Below are 26,835 nucleotides of genomic sequence, written 5' to 3'. Positions count from 1 at the left end.
GTAGGAATTAGGTGAAAATAATGGCAGAGGACATGATCAAATTTGTATTTTAGAAAAACAAATCTTGTAAAGAGCGATCAATTAAACAAGATGGTGATATTAGAGGGAGAATGGAAGCCATGTGGTTCTTTTGATAGGAGACTGTTAGAGCTTTCTGGCACATACTATGTACGTGTTTTTAAATACAAAGATTTAGAGATGTGACTACATAGTTCCAGTTTGTCATTTAATAATATTAACACATATCATGCAGTTGATAATTTGTAGAAAAACCGAAAGGCTTTTAAATATCTTAAGTTCAGAGTTTTTGCATATGTATGGTTTTAGTAAAAAAGCTTCATTTTTGTGTTCAATTATTCCAGTGTATATAAAACCTTTATTTGGAGTAAGTGCCAGAAGTGTCTAGCAGACCATAATACTTAAGAACAATACAATCTTTATTTTCTTTTGCTCACTGGAGTGTTTCCCCTAAGCCAGGCAGTTTCATGATCACCCTAGAGTAGCTTCGCAGAAGCCACTGGCTCACTCAGAGCCCAATTCTCTGCATAAAAGTAACCTAGTACTTCTGCCCCTACCAAAGAATTCTCAAGGAATTATTTTAAGGCAGCCTTCTTCCTTGCCTGAAGTGTCTAGCATTTGAAAACAGATAAAGGTTTTTAATGGTGATCCCAAATGTTTTATACTTCATTTTAAGATGTGTTGTAATCATTCCAAAATACAGCTTTATTTTTAGTGTCGAGAGTCAAGTAGAATTTAAAGGCAAGGAGGCTTATGAAATTATTAGATTTCATACCTAATATTTTAAAGCTAACTTTTAAACTAAGATGTCTCTACTTTTATTAATAAAGAAGTGGAGCTATCTGGGACTCCAGAGTTTCTGTAGAGATCACATATTGAACATTAATCTACCATATGCTACAAGGAGTCAGAAACTTCATATACAGTAAAAATCTTATTAACTAAATTGCTTTAAAATAGTAATTTCTTAATGTATTCAATTAAAAACTCCTTGCTAAGTTCTGTGGAAACATCCTAGTGCCCTTTCTTGCTCTGGTCAGTACCCCACCATTGGATGTGCTCTTTGAGCTTTATTCAGAGGCATCAGTCCTCTCATTTAGGACTGTAGGTGAATAGTAAGAATTTAAACTAATTATGTGCTGAGTCACAGAAGGTTTTTAAAACTTAAATTCCCAGCTCGTCATATCCTTTCCTCTTTGTTCTGATGCAGAGTATAGGAACACACAGCCTCGGCAATTTAAAGTCAGTTAAAATCGAGGGTTGTACAGTCCAATTTCAGTCGGTTGATTTGGACCGTGCATGTTCTTTCACTTTGTCAACCAAGTACATGCTATGGTTTTGAGATCTGGGCTTCATTGAGATACTGTTGATTGTTTAGAGGTACTTAATGTCCTTTTTAAAACTTTATCACTCCTCTGTAGACTTGCTCTGTCTGAATTCAAAATATTCTAAGGCCAGATGAGGTACTGACAGTTCTTATATTAGCATGTAATGTGTGCCAGGAACTGTTCTAAGCATTTTACATATGTTACCAGACTTAATTCTCAACTACCCTACAAGGTAGGTGCTAATATGTTCTTCATTTTACAGAAGAGGAAACTAAGGCCCAGAAAATAATTTGCACCAATACCTGAAATTCAACCATGGTGGTTTCAGATTTGTGCTCTTTACCGCTATACCATACTGTGTCTCCAGTATAGTGTGGCAAAATAAAGTTGGCATGATCCTGTTTTGAAATGTTGACTAAAAATTCTTAAATTTCTCAGTGCCACACTCAGCACAGAGCAAGTAAGAAAGGGGACTATTCTACTAAATGGAAATGATGGGATATTTTCCCTAACACCAGACATTGGGGTAATAGTTCCTGCCACAAAATCTATCTTCAACAAACTGTCTTTTATTTTTAAAGATGATTAGCACTTTTCCCTTAGCAAAATGTGTTTGTATCTCTCATAACTGAGACAGGTACATTTCCCTATTCATATAAATGTCAGTCCTTACCCTTCCCTGGAGTTCTGCGTACTTTCTCTTCAAGAATACTCTAATTCTGTGCTCACTTCAGCAGCACACATGCTAAAAAATAATAATGTAATTCTTATTTGTCACTAAACAACAGAGTAAGACTTCATTTACTCAGAAGTTTACAGAATCCATGCTGTAATTTAATTACACTGTTCCAAACTAAGTCAAAATTAAAAGATAGCTTTAGTTACTTTATATATAACATGAAAATAGATTCTTTGGGTTTATAGTCATCAATAGAAATCTCTTATAAAAGGAAAATTACCTACTGGTAATTTATGTGAAGAAATGTAAAGTTTTTCTCTTCATCTTCCTCATCGTTTTAGTCCTAAATAGTATCCATTATTACAGGCTTTTTAAAAAAATAAAAAGTGGATTTTTCTGCTCTTAGAACTACTACTGTCTTCAGTAGATTCTTTCTTTCAATTGATAATAAAAAATTTGCCTTTGTAACCAATGAAAATTTTGACTTTAAAGTGGAAGTGAGGCAGAAATTAACTTATGAAAGAATCTATATGAAGGTGATTTATTTAGACTGCTTTAATATAGTATTATAAGACATTTAATTTTGTATAAAATATAATAAAGAAGTAACTTATTTTTAGCAGAAATTAATATACAAATGGATTTCTCTTGGTCTTTTCTTTTTCCATTGTCACTATCATAATTGCTAAAAAAAAACCACTTACTACTCTTTCATATCTAAATAGTTTGAGACATTAAAATACCTCTTCAATAAACTTTGCCACCTCCCATCACAACTTATTTCTGTGGTTTTTTTTAATACCCATAGCTCGAAAAACAAAGAAAAAGATAAAAGGAATTCAGCAGGCTACTACAGGGGTCTCACAGGAAACTTCTGAAAATTCTGCTAACAAGACAATAGTTCCTGCAACATTACCACAACTCACCCCTACCCTGGTGTCACTGCTGGAGGTCATTGAGCCAGAAGTGCTGTATGCAGGATATGACTGCTCTTCCCCAGACTCCACTTGGCGGATCATGACCACACTCAACATGTTAGGTGGGCGACAGGTGATCGCAGCAGTGAAATGGGCAAAGGCAATACCAGGTAAGGTGCAAACGGGGACACAGCTAAAACACATGTTTTGTATTTTCCTTTTTTAAAAAATTATAGTTGCTGTTATACAATACTAGAGGCAGGTGCACGAGTAGGCCTTCCTTTCCCCGGCTTCATCCTGAAGGACGTCCGGTCTAATTAGCATATTATGCTTTTATTATTATAGATTGTATGAGTTTCAGGTGTACAACATATAGTGATTCTACATTTTTATACTTGATGATATAGTCACTATGATATGTCTAGTAACCGTACAAAGTTGTTAAGATATTATTGACTCTTCCCTGTGCTGTAGATTACATCCTCATGACTTATTTTGTAACTGGAAGTTTGTACCTCTTATTCACCTTTTTCATCCATTCCCCTCCTTTCCTATGGCAACTACCGATTTGTTCTCTGCGAGTCTGTTTCTTAAACAAAAACATTCTGGATCCTTAATCATCGTGGTCCCATGGTGTTGTCTTGTTCCTCATCCTAGTTATAGGAGAGTCTATAGTTAAGTTTTACACTGCTTCCTGCTTTTCAGATAGGATGATGTAACATCACAGAATTAACAGGACTTACTCAAAATTCCTTTTACACTTAAGGAGGAGAAAAAAATATAAACTATTTCTTAGATTTCAGTTCGTTTTCCTTCATTGTATCATTTTAAAAATACGGTTATTTGTAAAATTGGTAAAAACCAGACATGGTGACACTGTCAAAATGGACTAAAGTAGAATATTTTAAGCTCCCCGACTTTACAGCTAGAGGGGAATTGACAAGCTCTGTTCACACAACCAGAGACAGAAGACTAAAGAGACTGACCTTTTCTCATCCCTAGACTGTCAGAGGAAAGAGGTAGAGAAAGCGGGAGAGTTTTTCATTTAAATTCATTGAGTAATGTCCCCAGCCAGGACTCTTGGCTTTCTCTTTCACTATCCTATATAACAAAAGGGTAATATGCAAATCGACCGAACAGCGGAACAACCAGTCACTATGACGTGCACTGACCACCAGGGAGCAAACACTCAATGCAGGAGCTTCCCCCTGGTGGTCAGTGTGCTCCCACAGGGGGAGCAGGCTTAAACCATCAGTTGGACATTCTTAGTGCTGCCGTGGAGGTGGAAGAGGCTCCCACCACCACCGCTGCTCTTGCCAGCCATGAGCCTGGCTCAGGGCTTCTGGGATTGGGCCTAAGCCATCAGTCGGACTGCGAGAGGGCACAGGCTGGGCTGAGGGACACTCCCCACCCCCGAGTGCACAAATTTCATGCACCGGGCCTCTAGTTGAGTTTATATTTACTTAAGTAGGCAAAAAGTGACAAAAACTGGCTGCTCTGAAGGTTTTGAACATTGAATGCTATTACAGAGCACTGAGGGCTTTGATCTTCACATGTCACCAAGGGAGACTGAGCAGCTGGGTGCTACATGTCCCTGTCTGTCAGAGGTCCCCCAACAAGGCTAGTTCATATCTGGTCTTTGGCAGTTTCCATAGAGATGATCTCTTTGGCAACTACAGCTTTTCCTCACACCTTTATTTCTCTTAACTTAGGATTCAGGAATTTACACCTGGATGACCAAATGACCCTACTGCAATATTCATGGATGTTCCTCATGGCATTTGCCCTGGGCTGGAGATCATACAGACAATCAAATGCAAACATGCTGTGTTTTGCTCCTGATTTGGTTATTAACGAGTAAGTCACTTGTGAGTCATTTTCCCTGTGTTCATAGGATATTATCACCAGCTGATGTTTTCCTGATGGACTGTTATGTGGTGATCCTTCAGGAATGAATCAATGCTACCAGGTATCATGGAACTGGGAAAACCTGAAGAGTTGTTTATCAATGCTAAGGCAAGGCAGGTAAACAGAGCGAATGTACAGGTGGCATTGTTACTGTCCCAGGATATTATTTAAACAGTGAGCATCTCTGGGTTGTAAAGTCTATAGCAAATAAAAAGGAATCCTGAGTGCATTGTTTAACCAGCTAACTGCCACGCGTCCAAAAAGGAAACCATCCCCACATGCCATGATATTTTGAATTTAACTAAAAAAATCAATTTGCAATGAATATTATAAAAATAAATATGTTACTCACAATTTGGGTGTTCTTGAATATTTTCAGCTGAAAATTCTCACGAAAAATTATTTTAAAGTTGGTCAGGGCTGCCACTTAGGGAAAACATTTTTATAGATGCACATGGTGTGTGGGGAAGGTCTGCCGCTTGCATCTACAGATGTTTATGGCGTACAATGGGTTAATGACATAACCCTATTCCAGTAAGAAAAAGCACAATACAGTTCATGTTGCTCCCGCCTTGCGCAGGAACAGGTGAGGCATCCCAGCTGAGGGGTGGGAAGCACAGATCCAGGAGAATATTTAGCTCCTCGCATGGCAAAGCTCACCAAGTTTATTACTTAAAAAGAACATGGGAACAAAAGTTTGTTTGTTTTTTAATTGGGAGAGATAAAGATTTTATAAATCAGCTATTCTCTGGCCTCCTATGCCTGTGCTGCTCTCTGTGAAGTGTTTCAGACATCCGTTTCCCCTTAACTCATTGCAGGTGTTTCCTACCTAGTTTTCTGCCTCCCATCTGTCCACCATCACGTTGACTAATTTGCTCTTCCTTAAGGACAGTGTGCTCACATCTCGTATATCCGCAATGCACAGATGCTGTCAGTGTCTCCTCACCTGCCACCCAGTACACTCAGTGTGGTTTCTGTCTTTCCAGACCTGGCCTCTCTCCTTCTCCTTCACATACTCATCATTCCCACTCAAGATGATACATTTTACAAACACACCAGCTTATCTCCTTTATTCAAACACACACCTATGGTCTGAGTGGAGTAAATGAAGGGGGGTTATATGAAAAAAAGCTGGATATTTCTTTGTGAGTTCTGAGTACTTAGTATTGACAAGGGTTCAAAAAATATTGAATTCTTAAACCACATCATTAGAATAATAGTGCCATTGCTTGTGAGTCGAGCATCGTCAGGAGTTTGTGTTCAGAACTGGAAGCCATATTAAAAATAACAGTGACAACTTTAAACATGTCCAGAGTGGCAAGGAGTTTGGAAATTAATGTTAGTTGATAAACAGGAGATATTTGGGAAAAAAAGGAGACTTGGAAGCAATGAGGATAGCCTGAAGAGAGATTCTGTGAAGATAATGCAAACACATTGTTTTTATCTCTTGGGTGTGCCAGGCACAAAAATAATGGGTAGAAGTTATAGAAAAGCATCTTTGAGCTGAGTGTTAAATGGCTTATGATGTCGTAAGCTCACATTAATCTAAGTTTTAGTGGAGACTGGATGATACCAGCTCCAGATATTGTAAAGGAAATTCTTGGGCCTTGTACAAGAAGCTGCAGGTAGGGTGGTTCTAGATTCAGGACACATGAGATGATTGCAAGACCATGTATCTGGCATGGTAAATAGGAACTACCTAAGCAGAGAGTTCACGTTTTCCCTTTGTTAGGCCAGCTGCATACAGAGTTAGTCTAAACAACCTGGTTGAGCTATTGAATTAAATGTGGTGCTGTTTCTCTGTTGGTGACACTTACTTTCTAGCACAGTATTCACTCTGTGTTACACACAGCAAATACAACAGATGATGCCCCTGCTAACATTCTGATGGGGGAAACCACATGACCCAACTTATCTTGGAGAGCCATGGTATAATATGTGACGGAGGGGAGGAGGGGGTGTATGTGCCACATTAGCACGGAGGACCTCACTAAATAGCTGAGCAGGAAACAGAACAAACTTTTTAAAAGGGAGGGCATTCCAGGTAGAAGGAATGATTGCAAAGGATGGACACAACTTTGGTGTATGTGAGGAACTGAGAGAAAGTCACTGAGGATACTGTGTGAGTTTAGGGAAGTGGGTGGGGACCACATGGAGAATTTTGTAGACCATTAAATAGAGTTTAGATTTTATTCTAGGAGCAAGAAGCCTGTGGAATGTTTCAAAAAGAGGATAAATAACATGATGGAGAGACTGATTAAAGGAGAACAACAAATACCCATCACACCCCATATGTGTTGCCTGGTGCTAGAGCAGAGAACACGACTAACAAGGCTCCTCACCTTAACTGCGTGCACTGTAGTTGGGGAGACACAGATAACCACCAAATAAAATTTCAGATTATGGTAGAGTTTTTATTAAAGAGATGTCTATTTCAGATAGGGTGGCTCACGGCTTTGGGAGGTGTCATTTGAATTAAGACCTGAAGGAAAAGGACCAAGCCTCACAGTGAGAAACAAGAGGCATGTGAAACATATATGCTCACTCTGTATTCCAAGGAAGGGCCATATCCCTGTCCTCCACTGACAGGCACTGCCATGTGCTTGGCCAGACCAGTTCTCCATACAGACACACTCTCAGGGTGCCTGTGTCAGAGAGGAGGTCACCTTCACCGTTGCCAAAAAGAGGACGATTCAAACCACTGCATAACCTGATTGTGCCACTTACATTCCTTACACAAAGTAGGTATTACAGAAATGTTTTCTCAGTGTCCAGCTCTGTTGGAGGGTAAATGGCTTATACGAACTATAGCTTTGAAGAGGCCAGTCTGACTTCACATTCTCTTTTTGTTATGAGGTGGGAAGGCCTCCTCCCCTTTTCTTTTAGCTCACTGTGTTTCCCCACTCCTCTGGTGTCTTGGATAGGCAGATTTGGGGGTCAGAAAGTATACATTCAAGTTCGGACCATCTGTGTAGCTTGTAAGTTTCTCATCATTGTCCTTAGGTCAGAGAGTTGTAGAAAATACTTTTTTAAAACAGCCAACTAGAATTATTTTTTTACTCTACTACACTGTAACTGTCAATTACAACATATTAGAAGCTAAAAGAGAAAAAGAATGCCTCACAGAAAAGGAATGCTTAATTCCTACTGGAGCATTAGGAAGGTGCCTCTTACTAAAAGCAGATTTTATATTTGAAGAGTCATAGAGCTCCTGTCATCACTTTGGCAGTATACCATTCATGTCTGATTTATTTTATCTGTTAAGTCCAAGATCACTTTCTGTCAAAACTTTGAAAAAAATACACACAGATCTTGAAATATTTTTAAATCTGTGAACTGGGCACAGATTCAGGCTCTTGGTTTCACTTAAGAAATTAGGAAACTTTAGGGATCTATTTGAAAGTCGTAGATGTGATCATGGTTGTTGAGAATTAATTTGGTACCTTTTGTTAGGAGAACATTCAGTCACATAATGTCTGTCAGAGGCAGATATGGGGTCTAAGAAAGCCTAGATTCGAATTCCAACCCTCTGCATAACTATATACAGTATCACTCATAGTGGTCTTTAGAATGGAATGCTATGAGAAAAAAAAATGCCTTTTGATTTTTAAATGGGTAGGATCTAAAGCTATGTTGTCTAGTTGGCGATATTCAGATGCTACCATAAAACCTTGATTTAAATGAGCAAGTGGTAATAAGTCCTGTAGGAGTAATAAGTTCTAAAAACTTAAGTAAATAAAATAATACATGGAGTGCATGATGGAAAAATAACTTCTTCAATGTAAAATTACATTGTTCAGTAGTCTCTTTATATGCTTTAGATCCAGGAACAAGTTTAAGGAAACTTCTGATCTGTAGGGAATTAGCATTAATCGTAATAGTTAGGTTTTCCTTCATGGAACAAGCACTATTTAGTTCTAATTCAAACACTGACGTTTGTCTTTCACAGGCAAAGGATGTCTCTACCGTGCATGTATGACCAATGTAAACATATGCTATATGTTTCCTCTGAGTTACAGAGGCTTCAGGTATCTTATGAAGAATATCTCTGTATGAAAACCTTACTGCTTCTCTCATCAGGTTTGTAAAACACTGTTTACTTCTATATGAAGCATGAAATATAGAAATAAAGGTTTATTTGTATACATAGCACTAATACTTATATCAAATATGTCTACTATTTCCTGCTAGATAGGTTTTCATAAATGTAAACTTTTAGAAAGGCACAGCCAATAACATACACCAAAATTAATAAGACACAGATGTCATGGAGAAATAGAGGTGTATGAGTTGCACAGGGGTATCTGTTGGTCTGTAATGTGTAGACTTCCTCCTTCCTGTGACCTTCGGATAACACCTCTGTAGGAGGCATGGAAAAAGAAAAACAACTGGAATGATTTTGGTTTTTCTACTACATTGTAACTTTGTCAAAAATTTTACTTATACAATGAGTACTACCATGTATAAGACATTATGGGAAAAAGATTCATCCTACACAAGGTGTGCGTGATTACTATTAGAGGACTGGTTAATGCAGCATCCAAGCGGGACTGTTGGGCAGAGGTATTCTATCTAGAAAATGACAACAAGAGTTTATAAAACCACCTTGAAAGTTTAGATAAAGTTACTATATATAAACTTTAGTGAGGCTAATTTCACCTAGCAAGTTAAAACTAGATAGCTTTTGAAAAATACAAAGTATCTTGTCTATATTAGTAAAATTGTGTCATTTTTGGCATTTTCAGTAAGTGTGTGAACCAGTTGTTATTGTAAACTTTAGACTATTCCAGTAAAAATTATATATCAAGTTAATGTTTATAAAATACTGAGTTGATGGATGAATAACTTTTTCATATACAAATAAGTAAACTTGTAATCTTTTAAAAGTCTGTATTCTTTAGTAACTGTGGTTTCAAAGTTGTCAAATAACTTGAAGTTATGGATGTTGTACCTGACTAAGCTGTTGTAATTCTTTGCTCTACAAAAGAATTGTTTTATGTTCTTAGATTTAAGGAGTATTAATAATAATCAAGGCTAGAAAAATTTCCACAATCCCTTAAAAAACCTAAAGATAAAGATCATCACTAGGGACTCCTTTCAGGTTACCAATGGCAGTACACTTGTTAAAGGTGTGAACTGGGTGTTATTTGAGCAAACAGTGATTAAGGGAAGAGCTCTAAAACAGTGCCTTGTAACTCAAAATTTTCATGTCATAATGAACATAAAAAGAGCATCTGTACAGCATAGCACACTGAGATAAATGAATGAGGCCACTTGCAACCAGCATAGCAAATCATTATCTTAACACATTGATAACCCCATTCACAGTATACCAGCTGAAAAAAGTTCTGGTTTAACATAATCATCAGAAATCCAAAATGAAAGGTGAAAGAGAAAAGGAATTATACAAAGAGAGATAATGGCTAAAAAGTTTCCAGAATTTTAAAAAGACACCAAACCCTATATCCAGGCAGTGCAATGAATTCCACATAGTATAGTATATTAATAAAATCCAGCTGTCTGAACAGCAAAGTTAACAAGAAAATCACTGAACAGGAGAGAAAAAAATATCTTCAAAGGATAAGGAATTTAACCAAACAATAGCAATTGAAGAAAATGGAATGATGTTTCTAAAATGCTAAATGAAGGTGGACTTCAGTTTTACTTCTGACAAGCAAACAACTTCGAAGTTATCCTCACAATAAGGAAAAGCTGATCAAACTGAAAATCAGCAACTTTTCTTAGATCCATCAGAGAATTGATATTACAAGGCAAGCCACAACCTCAAATCTGTAGAGAAGGCAAATGTAGAGAAGCACAGCCAGAATGAGCTTACTGGAAGAGAAGCTACTGGAGCCAGTAACTGGTAGTAACACTTCAGTAATTTTGATAACTCAAGAGCTCTTGGGACCCAGTATTGGCAGGGGGCTTGTCTCCCCATACTTTCTTGGGGTTTACCTCCTAAAGCCACCCAGTTCCCATGGTGAAGACCTGAGAAAAATCCCCTCATGTTTTTGCGTGCTAAGGGAAACTGCTGTAACAGCTTTATCTGACCTGGGGAAGTAGATAATTCCAGCCCCCTCTACCTTTCTATATCATGTAAGAGAAGGGGGAAAAGGTCCAGAAACATTTCTGAAGGACACAGCCCAGGGACCAAGGCTACTAAAAAGATTTAATCATAAAAGTAGTAAACATACCACCTTACCACCATATGATCAGAGTTCCAGTGGGAAGAACTAAATTACAATGGAGAGAGCTGCAGAATACAGATATTTAAGAAAGACAATAGGGGGCGGAAGAAGGGGGAATAAAAACAAGGAAACTGGAACCTCTTAACACCCACACCAAACATTTAACACAGCCTAGTCCCTAGCCAGATTAACATAAAACCTCACATAATTTCTAGCTTTTCCACAGATAGGAATAGCCACCTGTAGAGTCAGAAATTATACATGGATTTTCAACTGCAAGGGGATCCGTACCCCTAATTCCCACATTGTTTAAGGATCAATTGTAGTTGTCAATGCAAACTCTAGGGCAACCACTAACAACAATTTTATTTATTTTTCATCACCATTTATCCCCTCTATGAAACAAAACAAACTTTGAGAAGAAGTAATAATTGATATACTGAAAGGATAGAAAACATGTCATATGAAATGCTCAATGAAAACTAGAAATAGCAAAAAAAGAGGGGAAGACTAAAAAGGAAACGAACAAGTGCCAAGAGCAGATAATAGCTACAAACATGGCAGACAGGGACCCGGCTATATCAGACAACTGCTTTTCAATGTAAATGGTCTAAACATACCAATAGTCTATTTTTTATTTTTTTGTTAATGGAGGCTCAAACAAAGTTTGCCACTAAACTTTGTATATAATATTACAAAATGTACTTAGGCAAAAGGGAAGTAATGACATTTTTAAGAACGTTAAAAAAAGTGGTAAAAAAGAAAAAGTGGTAAATATGTAAATAGATTTAAACTAAACTTTACTGAATAAAATAACAATAATAATGTCTTCGGGGGGGTTAAAAATAGAACTAAAGTACACATTAATTACATATAAGCAAAAATCAGAATTTGGTAAATTAAGACTGGGTGTTTAAATTTTAAGTATGACAACTAGAAATACAAAGTGTATATAACGTACCAAAACCAAAGCATTAGGGGAGAAAGGATAACATGGTAAGAAAAAAACAATCCAAAAGAATGAAAGAAATGAGAGGAGCAGGGAAAAGCATAAGAGGAAGAAACAGATGGCACAAATAAATTAAAATGTATCTGTAATTTCACAAGAGGTATATCTAAATAAAGATATTTAACAGCTTAAGTAAGAGGATATACTATGCATGGTATAACCCAGTAATGGCAAACTTTTTTGTAAAGGACTAGATGGTATATATAGTCTCTGCATATAGTCTCTGGTATAGCTACTCAACTCTGCCCCCTGTGGCAGGAACACAGGTCTGGCTGACTGCCAATAAAACATTATTTACAAACACAGGCTGCAGGTGGGGATTGGGCTGTGAGCCATAATTTGCTGACCACTGCTTTAACCAAAAGAAAGGTGAAGCAGCTGCATTACTATCAAAATAGACTTTACAGCAAGAAAAAAAAAGTTCTATATTTAAAGATACTCATTACATAAAGCATTCCATTCACCAGGAAAATATTTGTAAACATATGGCCTCTAACAACATAGAGCAAAAATTCTGGAAACTACAAGGTTAATATGGGATGGATGAAATTCTTTTAAATGTAAATATCAAATAGGGATTTTCCCATAATTATTTTTAGAATTCTGGTAACCAGCAGGAAAGAAACATAAATAAGCAATCACTATTTTACAAATTAACAATAATTAGATTACTTGTAATAAAAGTAATGTATAAAATTAACATATCACTAAGGGTATGTTCTTGTCACTCCTGATTAAGTGGCCTTTATTTTTGCATTAATATGGACATCTTAGAAGTGCCAAGTATTGCTTTATGGAATCAAAACATTTTCATATGTGTTCTTTGGTCTAATCCTAATCAAAATCCTGTGAGAATAATACTCCACATTAACAAATAAAGGATAAAAATCATATCGTATTCTCAAAAGATGCAGAAAAAGCATTTGACAAAACTCAACATCTATTTGTGACTAAAAACTCTCAATAAAGTGGGAACAGAGTGAACATACTTCAACAATTAAAGGCCATATATGACAACTCCTCAGCCAGCATCATACTCAGTGGTAAAACACTGAGCTTTTCCTTTAAGATCAGGAACAAGGCAAGGATGACCACCCTTGCCACTTTTACTCAACATAGTATTGCAAGTTCTACCAGAACATTAAGACAAGCAAAGGAAATGGCATCCAAATAGATAAAGAGGAAGTAAAACTCTATTTGCAGATGACATAATATTATATATAGAAAACCTTAAAGGCTCCACCAAAAAACTGTTGGAACTAAAAAAAATTCAGTAAAGTAGCAGGATACAAAATAAAAAATGCAAAAATCTGGTGCATTTCTATATAGTAATAACAAACTAGTAGAAAGTGAAAATCAGAAAATAATTCTGTTTACAGTTTCATCAAAAAGAACAAGATACCTAGGAATAATCTTAACCAACGAGGAAAGATACCTAAACACTGAAGACTGTAAGGCATTGATGAAACAAGTTGAAGAGGCAAGTGGAAGGATATTTTGTGCTCCTGCATTGAAAGAGTTAATATTCTTAAAATGGTAATTTATGACAAAGGAGCCAAAACTATACAATGGGGAAAGGACAAGTCTCTTCAATAAATGGTGTTAGGAAAACTGAACAGCCACATACAAAAGAATGAAACTGGACCACTATATTACACTACACACAATTATTAACTTAAAATCAATCAAAGACTTGAATGTAAGACCATTTCAGATAAAACTCCTAAAAGAAAACTTAGGTGGTAAGCTCCTTGACATCAATATTAGTGATGATTTTTTAGGTCTGACACCAAAAGCAAAAATAAACAAGTAGAACTACATCAAACTAAACAGCTTCTGCACAGCAAAGGAAACCATCCACCAAGAAAAAGGCAATGTGCCAAATGGGAGATATTTGCAAGTCATATATCTGATAAGGGGTTAATATCTAAACTATATCAAGAACACATACAACTCAACAGCCAAAAAACAAATGAAAAAATAGGCATTGGATCTGAATAGACATTTTTCCAAAGAAGACATACAGATGACCAAGTACATGTAAAGGTGCTCAATATAATTAATCATCAGGGAAATGCAAATCAAAACACCAATGAGATATCACCTTACACCTGTTAAGAGTGGCTATCATAAAAAAGACAGTAACAAGTGTTGAAGAGGATGTGGAATAAAGGGAACCCTTCTGTACTGTTGGTGGGAATATAAATTGTTGCAGCCACTATGGAAAATAATATGGGAGTTCCTCAACAAATTAAAAATAAAGCTACCATATGATTCAACAATTCCACTTATGGGAATTTCTTTATCCAAAGAAAACAAACAAACAAAACTAACTTGAAAATATATATGCATCTCTATGTTCACTGCCAAATCATTTTACAATAGTCAAGATATGGAAGCAAGATAAGTGTCCATCAATGGATATATGGATAAAATGTGAGATATTTATATTCAGTGGAACATTATTCAGCATAAAACGAATGAAATCTTGCCATTTGTGACAACATGAATGGACCATGGAGGCATTAGACTAAGAGAAATAAGTCAAAGAAAGACAAATATCAGATTATCTCACTTATATGTAGAATCTAAAAATGAATAAGAACAAGCTCATGTATAGAGAGCAGACTGGTGGATGCCGGAGACTTAGGTTGGAGAAAATGGGTGAAGTGGGTTTAAAAGTACAAATTTCCAGCTATAAAATATAAGGCATGGGGATACAATGTACATCCAGCATGGTGACTATCCTATCTAATAAAAGAGTAATATGCAAATTGACCATACCTCCGCAACACCCACAAGCCAAGCCCACCAGCCAATCAGGAGAAAATATGCAAATAAACCCAACCAAGATATCTGCGGCCACAGAGAGCAGGAGGGAGGCTTGGGTTTCCCTGGCAATGGAGGAAGCCAAGCTTTCCACCTGCCCTTGCCGGCCCAGGCCTCCACTCAATGCTACCAAGTTTCAATGATAGAAGATAAATAAATCCCAACAAAAATGACAGCAGACATGGAGCTGGAGAGAGCAGGAGGCTAGGGTTGCCCCCGGAGATGGAGGAAGCCACGTTTCCACAGCCCTGGTCTGCCTTGGCCTCCTCCGTTCAAGGCTGCAAAGTTTTAATTATAGAAGATAAATAAATCCCAACAGAAATGGCTGCCTCCACAGAGCAAGGAGAAGGCTTGGCTCTGCTCCAGGCTACAAAGTTTCAATTGTAGAAGATAAATCCCAGATACCAGGGCCTCTGCTTGGGTTGCCTGGGGGCGTGGCTGGCCTGCAAACCACTACAGGCCCCTTGCCCAGGCCACCCCACGCCCCAAAGGAACCCCCACCCTGATCCAGGACACCCTTCAGGGCAAACCAGCTGGCCCCCACCCATGCACCCGGCCTCTATCCTATCTAATAAAAGTGTAATATGCAGATTGACCATCACTCCAACACACAAGATGGCTGCCCCCAGGTGGTCAAAGATCCTGCCCCTATGTGGACACAAGATGGCCAGCAGGGGAGGGCAATTGGGAGGGACCAGACCTGCAAGGGAGGCCAGTTGTAGGCAATCAGGCCAGCAGGGGAGGGCAGTTGGGAGGGACCAGGCCTGCAAGGGAGGGCAGTTGTGGGCGATCAAGCCTGCAGGGGAGGGCAATTGAGGGGGACCAGGCCAGCAGAGGAGGGAAGTTGGGGGTGACCAGGCCTGCAGGGAAGGGCAGTTGGGGGAGACCCAGGCCTGCAGGGGAGAGCAGTTAGGGATGACCAGGCCTGCAGGGGAGGGCAGTTAGGGGCAAACAGGCTGGCAGAGGAGCAGTTAGGCATCAATCAAGCTGGCAGGGGAGTGGTTAGGGGGTGATCAGGCTGGCAGGCAGAAGCAGTTAGGGGCAATCAGGAAGACAGGCAGGCGAGCAGTTGGGAGCCAGCAGTCCTGGATCGTGAGAGGGATGTCCGACTGCCCATTTAGATCGGGCCTAAATGGAGAGTCGGACATCCCTCGAGGGGTTCCAGATTGGAGAGGGTGCAGGCTGGGCTGAGAGACACCCACCCCCCTCGTGCACGAATTTCATGCACCGGGCCTCTAGTAAGTTAATAATAGTGTACTATATATTTGAAAGTTGCTAAGACAGTTAATCTTAAAAATTGTCATCACATTAAGAAAAGTTTTGTAACAATGCATGGCGCTGGATGCTAACTAGACTTATGGGGGTCATTGAATAGTATGTACAATATGAATCATGTTGTATACCTGACTTACATCATTAATATCTAAATTTAAAAAAAATTAATTTAGTGAGAAAGAGTAAGAAACAAATCCACAGGGCAAGTAAGAATTAAGACTTCTTGCTCCTAAACCCATGGTTCTTCCTCTATGCCAGCATTTCCTAAGGTGTCAGCAGGTGAAGTGAAGTTTGGGAAACAGCTGTTTCTCCTCTCTGGAGACTGCGTAATTATCTCTGAGAAGTTTGAAACTCAGAAATCTGCCTCAAATTGGATTAAACATTTAGCTTTGCTTAAATTTGGACCATCAGATCCTCTTTTCCTTAGCCATTAACACAGAATCAAAGTTCCTAGGAATACACTTTGAGAAACTTCGCACTCTACAAAAGTCACAATTGCTGTAAGATTAAGTGAAACCATGGTTAACTGTCCACTAGTATCAGTTTTTGAAGAGTAATATTAAAAAATTTATTTCACACCAATTTTATGATCCACAATTCATGAGGTATTTTCTATATTTCTGAGTACATAAGGGAAAGCAAATATTTCCTTCCCAGGAGGGAGGGAGGGAGGTAGGTGTGTATACATACACACACACACACACACACACACACACACACACACACACACACTGAGTGGCCAGATTATTATGATCTCTGAACACATAATAATCTGGCCACTCAGTCTACTTCTCTTAAGTACCTCATTTATTTGATATCAAAGATATTATAAATCGTGCACCTGATCAGTTTTCCCCCTTTGCACTGGCTGATAGAACGCTCAGGGCAAATAGGTGGTTGATCTCCAGCAAAAGTCTAGAATACTTTTGGTACCCATTTGAGATACAAATACACTGACTGGCCAGATTATTATGTGTTCAGAGGTCATAATAATCTGGCCACTCAGTGTGTGTGTGTGTATTACATAAAAAATCAGATTCTCTTTAGATTAGAATCATATCAATTCAGTGTTAATGCATTAATTGACAAAATGCATTGCATGATTTTAAGGTTCTAAGTGACTGGTGATGTCACATATATCCCAGGATGTAACTGGTGGGATAAACACTGTTGTTGACGTTTTCATTATGTCTAACTAAACTGAAGGGCAGGATGGCAGGCACTGTATTATTTATTTGGTCTTCAAGCCAGCTTTGTGAACTAGAGAGGAAAGTATCAGCATGATTTACCTAAAGTTAAGGCCTCCAGTTTCCCATTAGCCCCTATTCTCTTGGCTGCGGTTTCACGATCCTTTGAAATGCTTATGTTTTAATCGAGTGCATTAAAAGCATATAGACAATGTTAAGTCATGAAGTATGCTATTAATAATAAATGCCCTACTTGCTTACATGAAAAGTTATCACAAGAAGGTTATTGAATTGACTACATCTTAATCTTTTAGTTCCTAAGGAAGGTTTGAAGAGCCAAGAGCTGTTTGATGAGATTAGAATGACCTACATCAAAGAGCTGGGGAAAGCCATTGTCAAGAGGGAAGGGAACTCCAGTCAGAACTGGCAGCGGTTCTACCAACTGACAAAACTCTTGGACTCCATGCATGAGGTAAGTGTCAATCACAAAGCCAAGTGTCAAAAACTTTCTGGGATATGAAGTTGTGTTCTAATTAGTCTATGTAATTATACACCGATTTATTTTCCATTTGTGGATACTGGTGATGGTTTGAGTTCAGGCTGTGACTTCAGTTCGGCCCACAGTTTTCCTGAGGCCAATTATGGAATTTCATTTCACCTGGTCATGTGCCTGTAGTGTCCTGATGCCAGTACAGAATTCAACAGCAGTTTTTTTAAATATAGAATTCCCTGGCTTTGCTTGATTAATCCATTAAATTAGAATATGTCTTTCCTGTGTTATAGTACTGCAGTTCATCATGAAACACTTAATTCCATATAATTCTACATCCAGTTTAAGGGATTTAAGAGGTCTTTGGTACCTGAGTGCTAATTTATTTAACTAAACTTTTTTTTTTTTTACTTGGGTAATTCCAGCAGAGATTGGGTATATTCTAAGTCAGATATTTAAAAAAAAAACGAGAGAGAGAGAGTGAGAGAGGCCAACAAGCATGAGATGTTCCAATTGATAGGATTTTAAGGCTAATCATTACCATATCTTCTCTTGTAGGTAGTTGAAAATCTCCTTCACTATTGCTTCCAAACATTTTTGGATAAGACCATGAGTATTGAATTCCCAGAGATGTTAGCTGAAATCATCACCAATCAGTTACCAAAATATTCAAGTGGAAATATCAAAAAACTTCTGTTTCATCAAAAGTGACTGCCTTAATCAGAAAGGTTGCCTTAAAGAAAGTTGACTTTATAGCTTTTATTGTACAAACTATCATTTATCCTATAGCGGTTATGTTGTTTTATTTTTCTTTTTTGTTTATGTCTGATGTTTTTGTCTTGTTTTAAACACGCACTACATGTGGTTTATAGAGGGCCAAGACTTGGCGACAGAAGCAGTTGAGCCCTCGCTTTTCAGTGATGGGAACAGTAGGAAGTGATAGTTGGTGGATCCCGGAAATGAGAAACAATGAGGTGGGGTCATCTCCTTGTTGGAGAAGGATGGCACTCTAACCACCAGTGCCCAAAGTCTGCTCAATGAACTTCCTGCTCATACTTATCACAGTTGGCTAGACAAAATCTTCTAGACTTTTTGTTGGTGTATTTGCCCTGTATATTTAGGATAAAATTTTTTGATTTATGCATGGAAACCTGAAAAAAAAGTTTACAAGTGTATATCAGAAAAGGGAAGCTGTGCCTTTTATAGCTATTGCTGTCTGGTTTTAACAATTTCCTTTATATTCAGTGAACTACGCTTGCTCATTTTTTCTTACATAATTTTTGTATTCGAGTTATTGTACAGCTGTTTAAGATGATGGGCAACTAGTTCATAGCTTTCCTAAATAAACTCTAAACATTAATCTTCTGTGTGAAAATGGGTTGGTGCTTCTAAACTGATGGCACTTAGCTATCAGAAGATCACAAAAATCGACTCAAATCTCCAGTATTCTTGTCAAAAAAAGCTCACATTCTGTGTGTGTGTGTATATATATATATGTGTATATATATATATATATATATACATATATATACACACACACACACACACACATATATATATATATATATATATATATATATATATATATATATATATATGCTTCAGTGGAGGATTATAGAGGTTGTGCAAATTAACCACCCTAACTGGTATCGAGCACCTACCTGGTCCAAACCTGCAGGGTAAACCGTAGATGATGGTTGCAAAAGACTAATTTTTTAAAAAAACACAAAAAACTACCAAGAGGACCTGTCTGCACCTAATGCCCTATCCCTGCAATGGTTAAATGGCAAGAATGAGAGTTTCCCGTCGTTCAGGACCCTTTGTTGTAGTTTGTATAACTTCTTAAAAGTTAAGATTCCAGATAACCAGCTGAAACAAAGCTGAGGGATTTTAATCAGACCAAGCGATTCCTCTCACTTTACCCAAAAAAACGAAATCTCTAATGTGGCAGAAGTGGCTCGACACCCATTTTCACATTCCCATCTGTCACAACTGGTCTCCTCTCCTGGTGGCTCAGGGAAGCTTAGGCTGCGAAGGAGGCTCCCATGTGTGCAAACCACAACCGCCCATCCCTGTGCGCCATGGAGTTTAACAAGTCTTGTGAATTTTTTCCTCACTGTTGAGAATTAATCATTTTAAACGGAATAGAAGCTGTAGTAGCCCTTTCTGTGTGCACCTTACCACCTTTCTGTTAACTCAAAACTCCTACTTATTAAGCCACAAGAAATCCGATTTCTATTCAAGGTGGCCAAATTATTTGTGTAATAGAAAACTGAAAATCTAACATTAACAATATGAAACTTCTAATATATTTTTATATTTAGTTATAGTTTCAGATATATATCATATTGGTATTCACTAATCTGGGAAGGGAAGGGCTACTGCAGCTTTACATGCAATTTATTAAAATGATTGTAAAATAGCTTGTATAGTGTAAAATAAGAATGATTTTTAGATGAGATTGTTTTATCACGACGTTATATATTTTTTGTAGGGGTCAGAGAAATGTCGGTGGGTAACCTATATGATTTATAGTGTGTGCAAACATTCATACAGGACAGGCAGCAGTGGTCTCAAACACCAAACGGGTTTGCTCCCAGGGAAGAGGGAGATGGAGACTGGCGCTGAGGCTCCCTCCCGCTCAGATCACAGATCACAGAGGGTGTAACCCTCTGCCTCCCAGCATGACCACCCTCATTCCAGCGGTGAGTCTGGCTGACTAAACCGGCCCTTGCGCTAAAGCGTATGAGCAGGAGCCAGCAAGGTGGTGCTCACACATGGACAGGCACCAAAAGCGGGGTTCCTTTCACAGACAGCCTCACCAACAGTGTAATAAAAACAGAGGCTTGAGGAGTTCGGCAATAATATGCACAGAGGTACCAGCAATATGTAAATAATGCAGAATCTCATAGGTTGCCAGTAATACACTAATTCCTTTCTATCCTACAAGAGTTCATTTCCAAACAAAAATGAGGATGTTTATGTTTTCTTTGAATGCTTTTTGAATGTTTTTGTTATTTTTTCAGTATTTTGGAGAAATTATTTAATAAAAAATGTAATAATTTGCTTTTTGAATGCTCTCTAAAAGGGAATGTTCCTTTTGTAATGGTTTAATTTGGTTCAAAGTATTTTAAGGTTGTTTGTAACCCAGCTGGATGTGAAATTTCGGGTGCCTAAGAAATACCACTTGATTATTATTATCAATGACAGTGTTAAGAATCAAAAAGAACTTCTGAAAGATAACTTATTCACTTATAGAATGTTATATGGTTAAAATCAGAAAGCACATCAGACATTAATTATATTTTAGTCCCAGCATCCTCAGCTCTTAAAAAATAGAGGTCAGTGGAAAAAAAACGATATGCTCACTTTGTTGTTAAAAAGAAATCAACTGACATTCATAAAACTATAGGAGGCTGTACATTAGACAGAAAAATAAGCTGTGCCCTTTTTGAATATCTGGAAAGGAAGTTATCTTAATTATGTTGTTCCTCTGAGAGTAATTATGGATTTAAGTGGAAAAAAAAAGGAGGTGCTATTTGAAAGTAGCTTCATTTTTGGTGTATGTGGTATCTTGCCATCCGAAGCTATTTAAGTTTGTAATGTCAGTGAGAGTTGGTGACAGGCCTAGGTGACTCCCAACAACCCCTGAAAAGTATTTTTAATTACTGGGGGAGAAAAATTACCCTCTTGGTGTTTTTAGACCTTGCTGTGGGATGCAAGTGCTTTGGGGGTATATATACCCAATTGTCTAAGACTATGGGAGGGGAACCTAAAAGAGTACCTACCTTCTCCTGAAAAAGAAAATGCCATCCCCAAAGGGAAACTAACAGGGTCAGGGTCTATGGAGAGCTTGGTAATTAGCACAGGATTGATACTGGACATGGAGATAAAGGAAAGCCAAAAGCCAACCTCACTTCAGAATTGGGGGGGGGGAGAGGGAGACAGTTCCAGTTTTACTTATATATACATCCTATTATCATTGAGTCTTATCATTTTAGTTCTCTGTTAAATACCCTAAACTGCATCTCCATGGAACGAACAGTATTATTGCACTTTGATCTGTCAGAAGTCTAGAACCATGGCAGCCCTCAGTGGCCTTCAAACTGGGTCGGTCATTCAGACAGTAGCTATAGATGAATGTGTGTTTATGTGCCTGGGTTGAGAGTTGAAAGGGAAAATAAATCAGAGTGTGAGGAGGACTCTTGAACCACTTGGAGTGGAAGTTTCATCATTTTCCTGACTATTACCAGTCAGCCTGGTCCAGCAGGATTAGTGACCAGGTCTTTTGGGAAAGGGCCAGCTCCTCACTAGGAAATGACTGAAAGGAGTTTATTTTCTGATGAAAGGCTATATGAAAAGACCCTCCTCAAGTAACTTGCTTAACTACATATAGATTCAAGTGTGTCAATATTCTATTTTGTATATTAAACAAATGCTATATAATGGGGACAGATCTATATTATACTGTGTATGGCATAATTAAGAAGCTTTTTCATTATTTTTTATCACAGTAATTTTAAAATGTGTAAAAATTAAAACCAGTGACTCCTGTTTAAAAATAAAAGTTGTAGTTTTTTATTCATGCTGAATAATCTCTAGTAAAAAAAAAAGTCTTTTTATCTACGCAGTGAAATGTCAGACTTGTAAAATCTTGTGTGGAAATGTTTAACTTTTATTTTTCATTTAAATTTGCTGTTCTGGTATTACCAAACCACACATTTGTACTGAATTGGCAGTAAATGTTAGTTAGCCATTTACAGCAATACCAAATATGGAGAAACACCATAATAAAAAATCTGCTTTTTCATTATGTGACTCCAACATGCTTCTGTAGAACTCATGCAGTTCCAGTTTTCCTCCTTTTGTCCTCCTTTTTCTACTGAAAGTAGTTATCACTTCAGATACCTTCAGATGCTAAAGTGGACCTTTGAGTGTCGGGGTAACAGTGCTTGCATGTTAGTTTGGCATACATTCAAAAAGAGCTTAACCCTGGTGCCACAGGCCCGACTGTCCCGTCCATGCCTCAGATGGTCACGTGCCAATTACTAGAAGGGGGCTGAGGGAAGGCTTCTCCAAATTCAGCAGTCTGTCACAAAAATGGTATTTGTGTAAACAAATGTTATCTAGCCAAAATTCTTACCTTACTTTAAAATGAATTATCACAAAAAAGGCATAAATATTTAGTGAATGTCGTAGCAATGTTTCAAAACTATTCTAGACGATCTATTCATTTTCCCCAAAAAAGATACTATCTTCGGGTCATATCCATGAATTGGGTAATCTAACAAACTTTTCCTATAAATACTCGCTTCTCCACAAAGGAAAAAAGCATTATGGCTGAAAAAACAAATTTGACATACCTACTATCTCATAAAATATTGAAGATAGAATATGAGTAAGAAAAACCCCATCACTATCCTCCATCACTTACAGTATGTGGTTGGACACGTGTGTGTACAAACCTCCTTCCCAGTGTCTTGGGTACATTACAGAAATACCAGATAGGGCCAGTATGTATACACATTGTTACTTTACCATTCACTTCAAGGGTTACTTTTACATCTGTAGGACACCTTCATACATTATACCAGTTACTCCCCACCCAGTGGATGAATGAAATGAAAACAAGTGCTGAAGACACTAACTCCATTTTATAAAAATATTTTTCAAAAGGAAACAGGTTCAGTGTTTAAACAACTGGTTTCTAGCTGCTAACTCCCACCTAACTGAAGTCTGAATAGAAAGTCTAATGAGGCCATTTACCATATGTTTCTGGTCTACAGGCTTCCCACGGAACTGGTGTTTTCTGTTTTTAAATTTCATTGTTTTACATTTACTGAGCAATTTGTGCCAGATATCAAGTTTTTAATATAGTATCTCATTTAAGCTTAGCATTCTCTAAAGTACAACTGTATTACTATTAGCATCATTGCATTTCTCTGAAGAAACTTTGGCCTAAAGAACTGAGTAACTTGCCTAACTTGGAAGTGGTAAAGTAGGACTTTTTCTTTTAACATGGCATCTGGCTCTCAAGTCCATGCTCTTAAGCACCACTGAGAAATTATTAATATGAGGCTCCAAACCAGGTTCAAGGAACTCATACTAAGCATTGTGTGTCAGGCCTTTTGATCTGATTTAATCTAATCCCTTTTGCTACGTATTAGTTTTGATCTAGTCATTTAAACAATGATATTTCCTCCTCTTAAAATCCTGTGTCCTATCCTCTGGAGATATGGGTGGTGAAATATAGTAGCTATCCAGAAATAACAATACTCTTTGGTTTTATCAAATACACAATAAGGAACCTGTCTCACCACTACCCCCAGGAAAGTCAACACACTTATTTCTTCAAGCGAAGCAGAGCATATAGGCTACATTCAAAGGAAGGAAGAAAGATGTTTATAAATAAAAACTGATGCAAGTCAGAATTTATTCTTAGTTTGACAGAATAAATAAAAGCCAGACTTTGGGTGCAGAAAAGAGGTTGAGAATACAGAGGCATTTACACTAGCTGAATATTTTTTTAGACCTTCAACTAATCTGACTTGGTAATAAGTAGCTTTTAACAGCATTAATAACTTTATAGCAATTTCTTTGGTGAAAATACCCAGCCTCTCTTGTTGTATCAGGCTTCTGTTTTCTAAAGTGAAACCATACTTTGGTAGGGAAACATTTTAACTTTATTTGGGTACAGACATGTTAATCTCCAAACAAAAGAGTTCACCCAAAAACCTTCCCTCACTTTCTCCATTATTGTCTTTAATAAGAGAAAATATACAATCTACTCATCTATACCTCACCAGAACTAGTCAACAGAGTATGTGTACACAATGTAAGTCATTTACATTCTATGAGTGTCAATGTGGCACTTTATGAAATGCTGTCCAAGTATACCCGGGGCTCTGCTGGAAAGAATAGAGGCCATCCAAAAACATTAGGACTTTCGCTATTTCATGGATCTGAGATAAGAATAAAACTCTTTCCAAGTGTGTGGGGGGAGGAGGGAAGATGCTACATAAAAACCAAACCAGGGTTAATGGAACATGAGACTATGTCATAAATATTTCCTGACCAGTTTCTCTGCCCACACTGTGTCAGGCATGCCAGACGAGCCAATCTGAAGAACACTAAGGCAATACTAAAACTTCAAAGGTTCCTGCCCACAAGAATCAAAGATGCTCATCAATTCTACTCTAGTGTATCTATGAAATATGTACACACAACAGCAAACACCCAAATGTTCACAACAGCCCGGGAGTGGAAATAACCCAATGTCCTTCCACTGATAAATACAGAAACAAATTGTGGCACGTTCATACAATAGAAAACAATAAAAAAAGAGATAATGATGTATACTATAATAAGGGTGAACCTCAAAAACATTATGCTACGTAAAGGAAGTCAGACACAAAAGACTATATATTATTTGATTCCACTTACATTAGATGTCCAGAAAAGGCAAATCTATAGAAAAAGAAAGCAGGTCAGTGGTTGCCTATGGTTGGGGGTGACATTAGGGCTTAAGTGAAAATAGACTTGTGGGAACTTCAGGGGAAGATGGAATGTTCTAAAGCTGGATTATAATGATGGCTGTACAATTCAGTACATTTAATAAAAACTGTTCAACTGTACACTTAAAGTGACTAAATTTTATGGTATATAAATTATATCAACTACGTTTATTTTTAAATATCTATTTAAAAAATATCAGGCAGACAAGCAAACGTTTAATTGCCCTTCACCTGTGTCAGGAGCTGACACAAAGTATGTTAAATACATACAGGCAGGTGCAGCTGCGTTTCAGGAAAGCCTTTGAGAAGACGTCTTCATTGTGTGGATGTGGAAGGGTGGGCTGAAGGTTAGCAGCTCGGACGGACAAAGGCTTACTCATTTCACAGTAACAGATTTCCCTGATAGTTAATGAGATACATGTACTTGCCCTGAGATAACAGCCATGTACAAAGAGATCGCCAACATGACAAGTAAACAAACTGCTAGCACATGACTGCCCATTTTAAATACACGAGAATGTGTGGCACTCATACTGTGTTATTAGCTGTGAAGCCCTTAGTAGTTACAACTTTATAATGAGACAAATCTGAGTTCAAGTCTTGCTTCTGTCACTTACTAAGCCTGCAATCTTGGGAACGTTCAACAGCCACTTTAGACCTGTTTCCACATCTGGAAAATGGGACCAATACCAACATCTTAAAGGAATGTGAGCATTAAATGAGATAAGCTATACGGAAGCTGCTTAGCTCAGTTCCTATTATACAGCAAGAGCTGCAGACATGTTAACTTTTTGAAATCCTCAGGGAAATTTAAGAGAAAAGGGACATTTTTTTCAATGCTCTTCCCAGAAATGTATAGAAAAAGTCAACGTGAATAAGGAAGAGAAAGATGAATACAGGGACTGTATACAAATTTCCAACTTCACATACCCTGATTACTAAAGGTCATGCATAGGGCTGGGGCAGGCTGTTATGTTACCGGCCTACATTTTCATTATCTCTTCTCACATTCCCAGCTGTCAGGCCTTGGCAGGGGTCACCCAGAGGCACTGCACATTCTTTCAGAAAGCATCTTACATTTCCATCTAGGATCTCAAAGCACAAGATGAGCAGCGCCAAGGCAGTGGAGATCAAAAGAGAATAAGGAAAGTTACAGATTTAGTTGAACTAGTCTTTTATACAGAATTTTTCCTGGTCAATAAGAATTAACAACAAAGAAAAGGAACCAGCCTGTTCATCTTTTACCCCACATGAAGTTTCCCCAGGCTATCGCTGTAACTAATGCATATAAATATGAATTCAATTTCATTAATTAGCATTAATGAGAGGAGGATGATCTGAGCTGAATGTTAAAATTATATCTTTTTTGTATATACTCAAAAGAATTGAAAACATGTCCACACAAAAACGTATACAAATATTCATAGCAGCATTATTCATAATACTTAAAAAATGGAAACATAAACTATATGTTCATCAACTAATAAATG

The 26,835-nt window shown here is 37.7% G+C and overlaps 1 protein-coding gene across 4 annotated transcripts in view; it reads left to right on the top strand.

The window, feature by feature from the left end:
* The window catches only part of NR3C1 (nuclear receptor subfamily 3 group C member 1), a 110,389-nt gene extending 89,492 nt beyond the window's left edge, over positions 1–20,897 (top strand). For all 4 annotated transcript variants that reach the window (XM_079772074.1, XM_079772075.1, XM_079772073.1 and 1 more), the window contains exons 5-9: positions 2,834–3,112; positions 4,655–4,799; positions 8,800–8,930; positions 17,656–17,813; positions 18,390–20,897. In XM_079772074.1, the coding sequence (XP_079628200.1) occupies positions 2,834–3,112; positions 4,655–4,799; positions 8,800–8,930; positions 17,656–17,813; positions 18,390–18,542 (866 nt within the window). In that variant the 3' untranslated portion in view covers positions 18,543–20,897. The remainder of the gene's footprint in view (positions 1–2,833; positions 3,113–4,654; positions 4,800–8,799; positions 8,931–17,655; positions 17,814–18,389) is intronic.
* The last annotated feature ends 5,938 nt before the right edge of the window (positions 20,898–26,835 follow it).

This window comes from Cnephaeus nilssonii (assembly GCF_951640355.1).
Source record: "Cnephaeus nilssonii genome assembly, chromosome: 5".
Taxonomy (NCBI): Eukaryota; Metazoa; Chordata; class Mammalia; order Chiroptera; family Vespertilionidae; genus Cnephaeus; species Cnephaeus nilssonii.
Note: the sequence above shows the minus strand (reverse complement) of the source record. Positions and strands in the feature narration are given on the sequence as shown.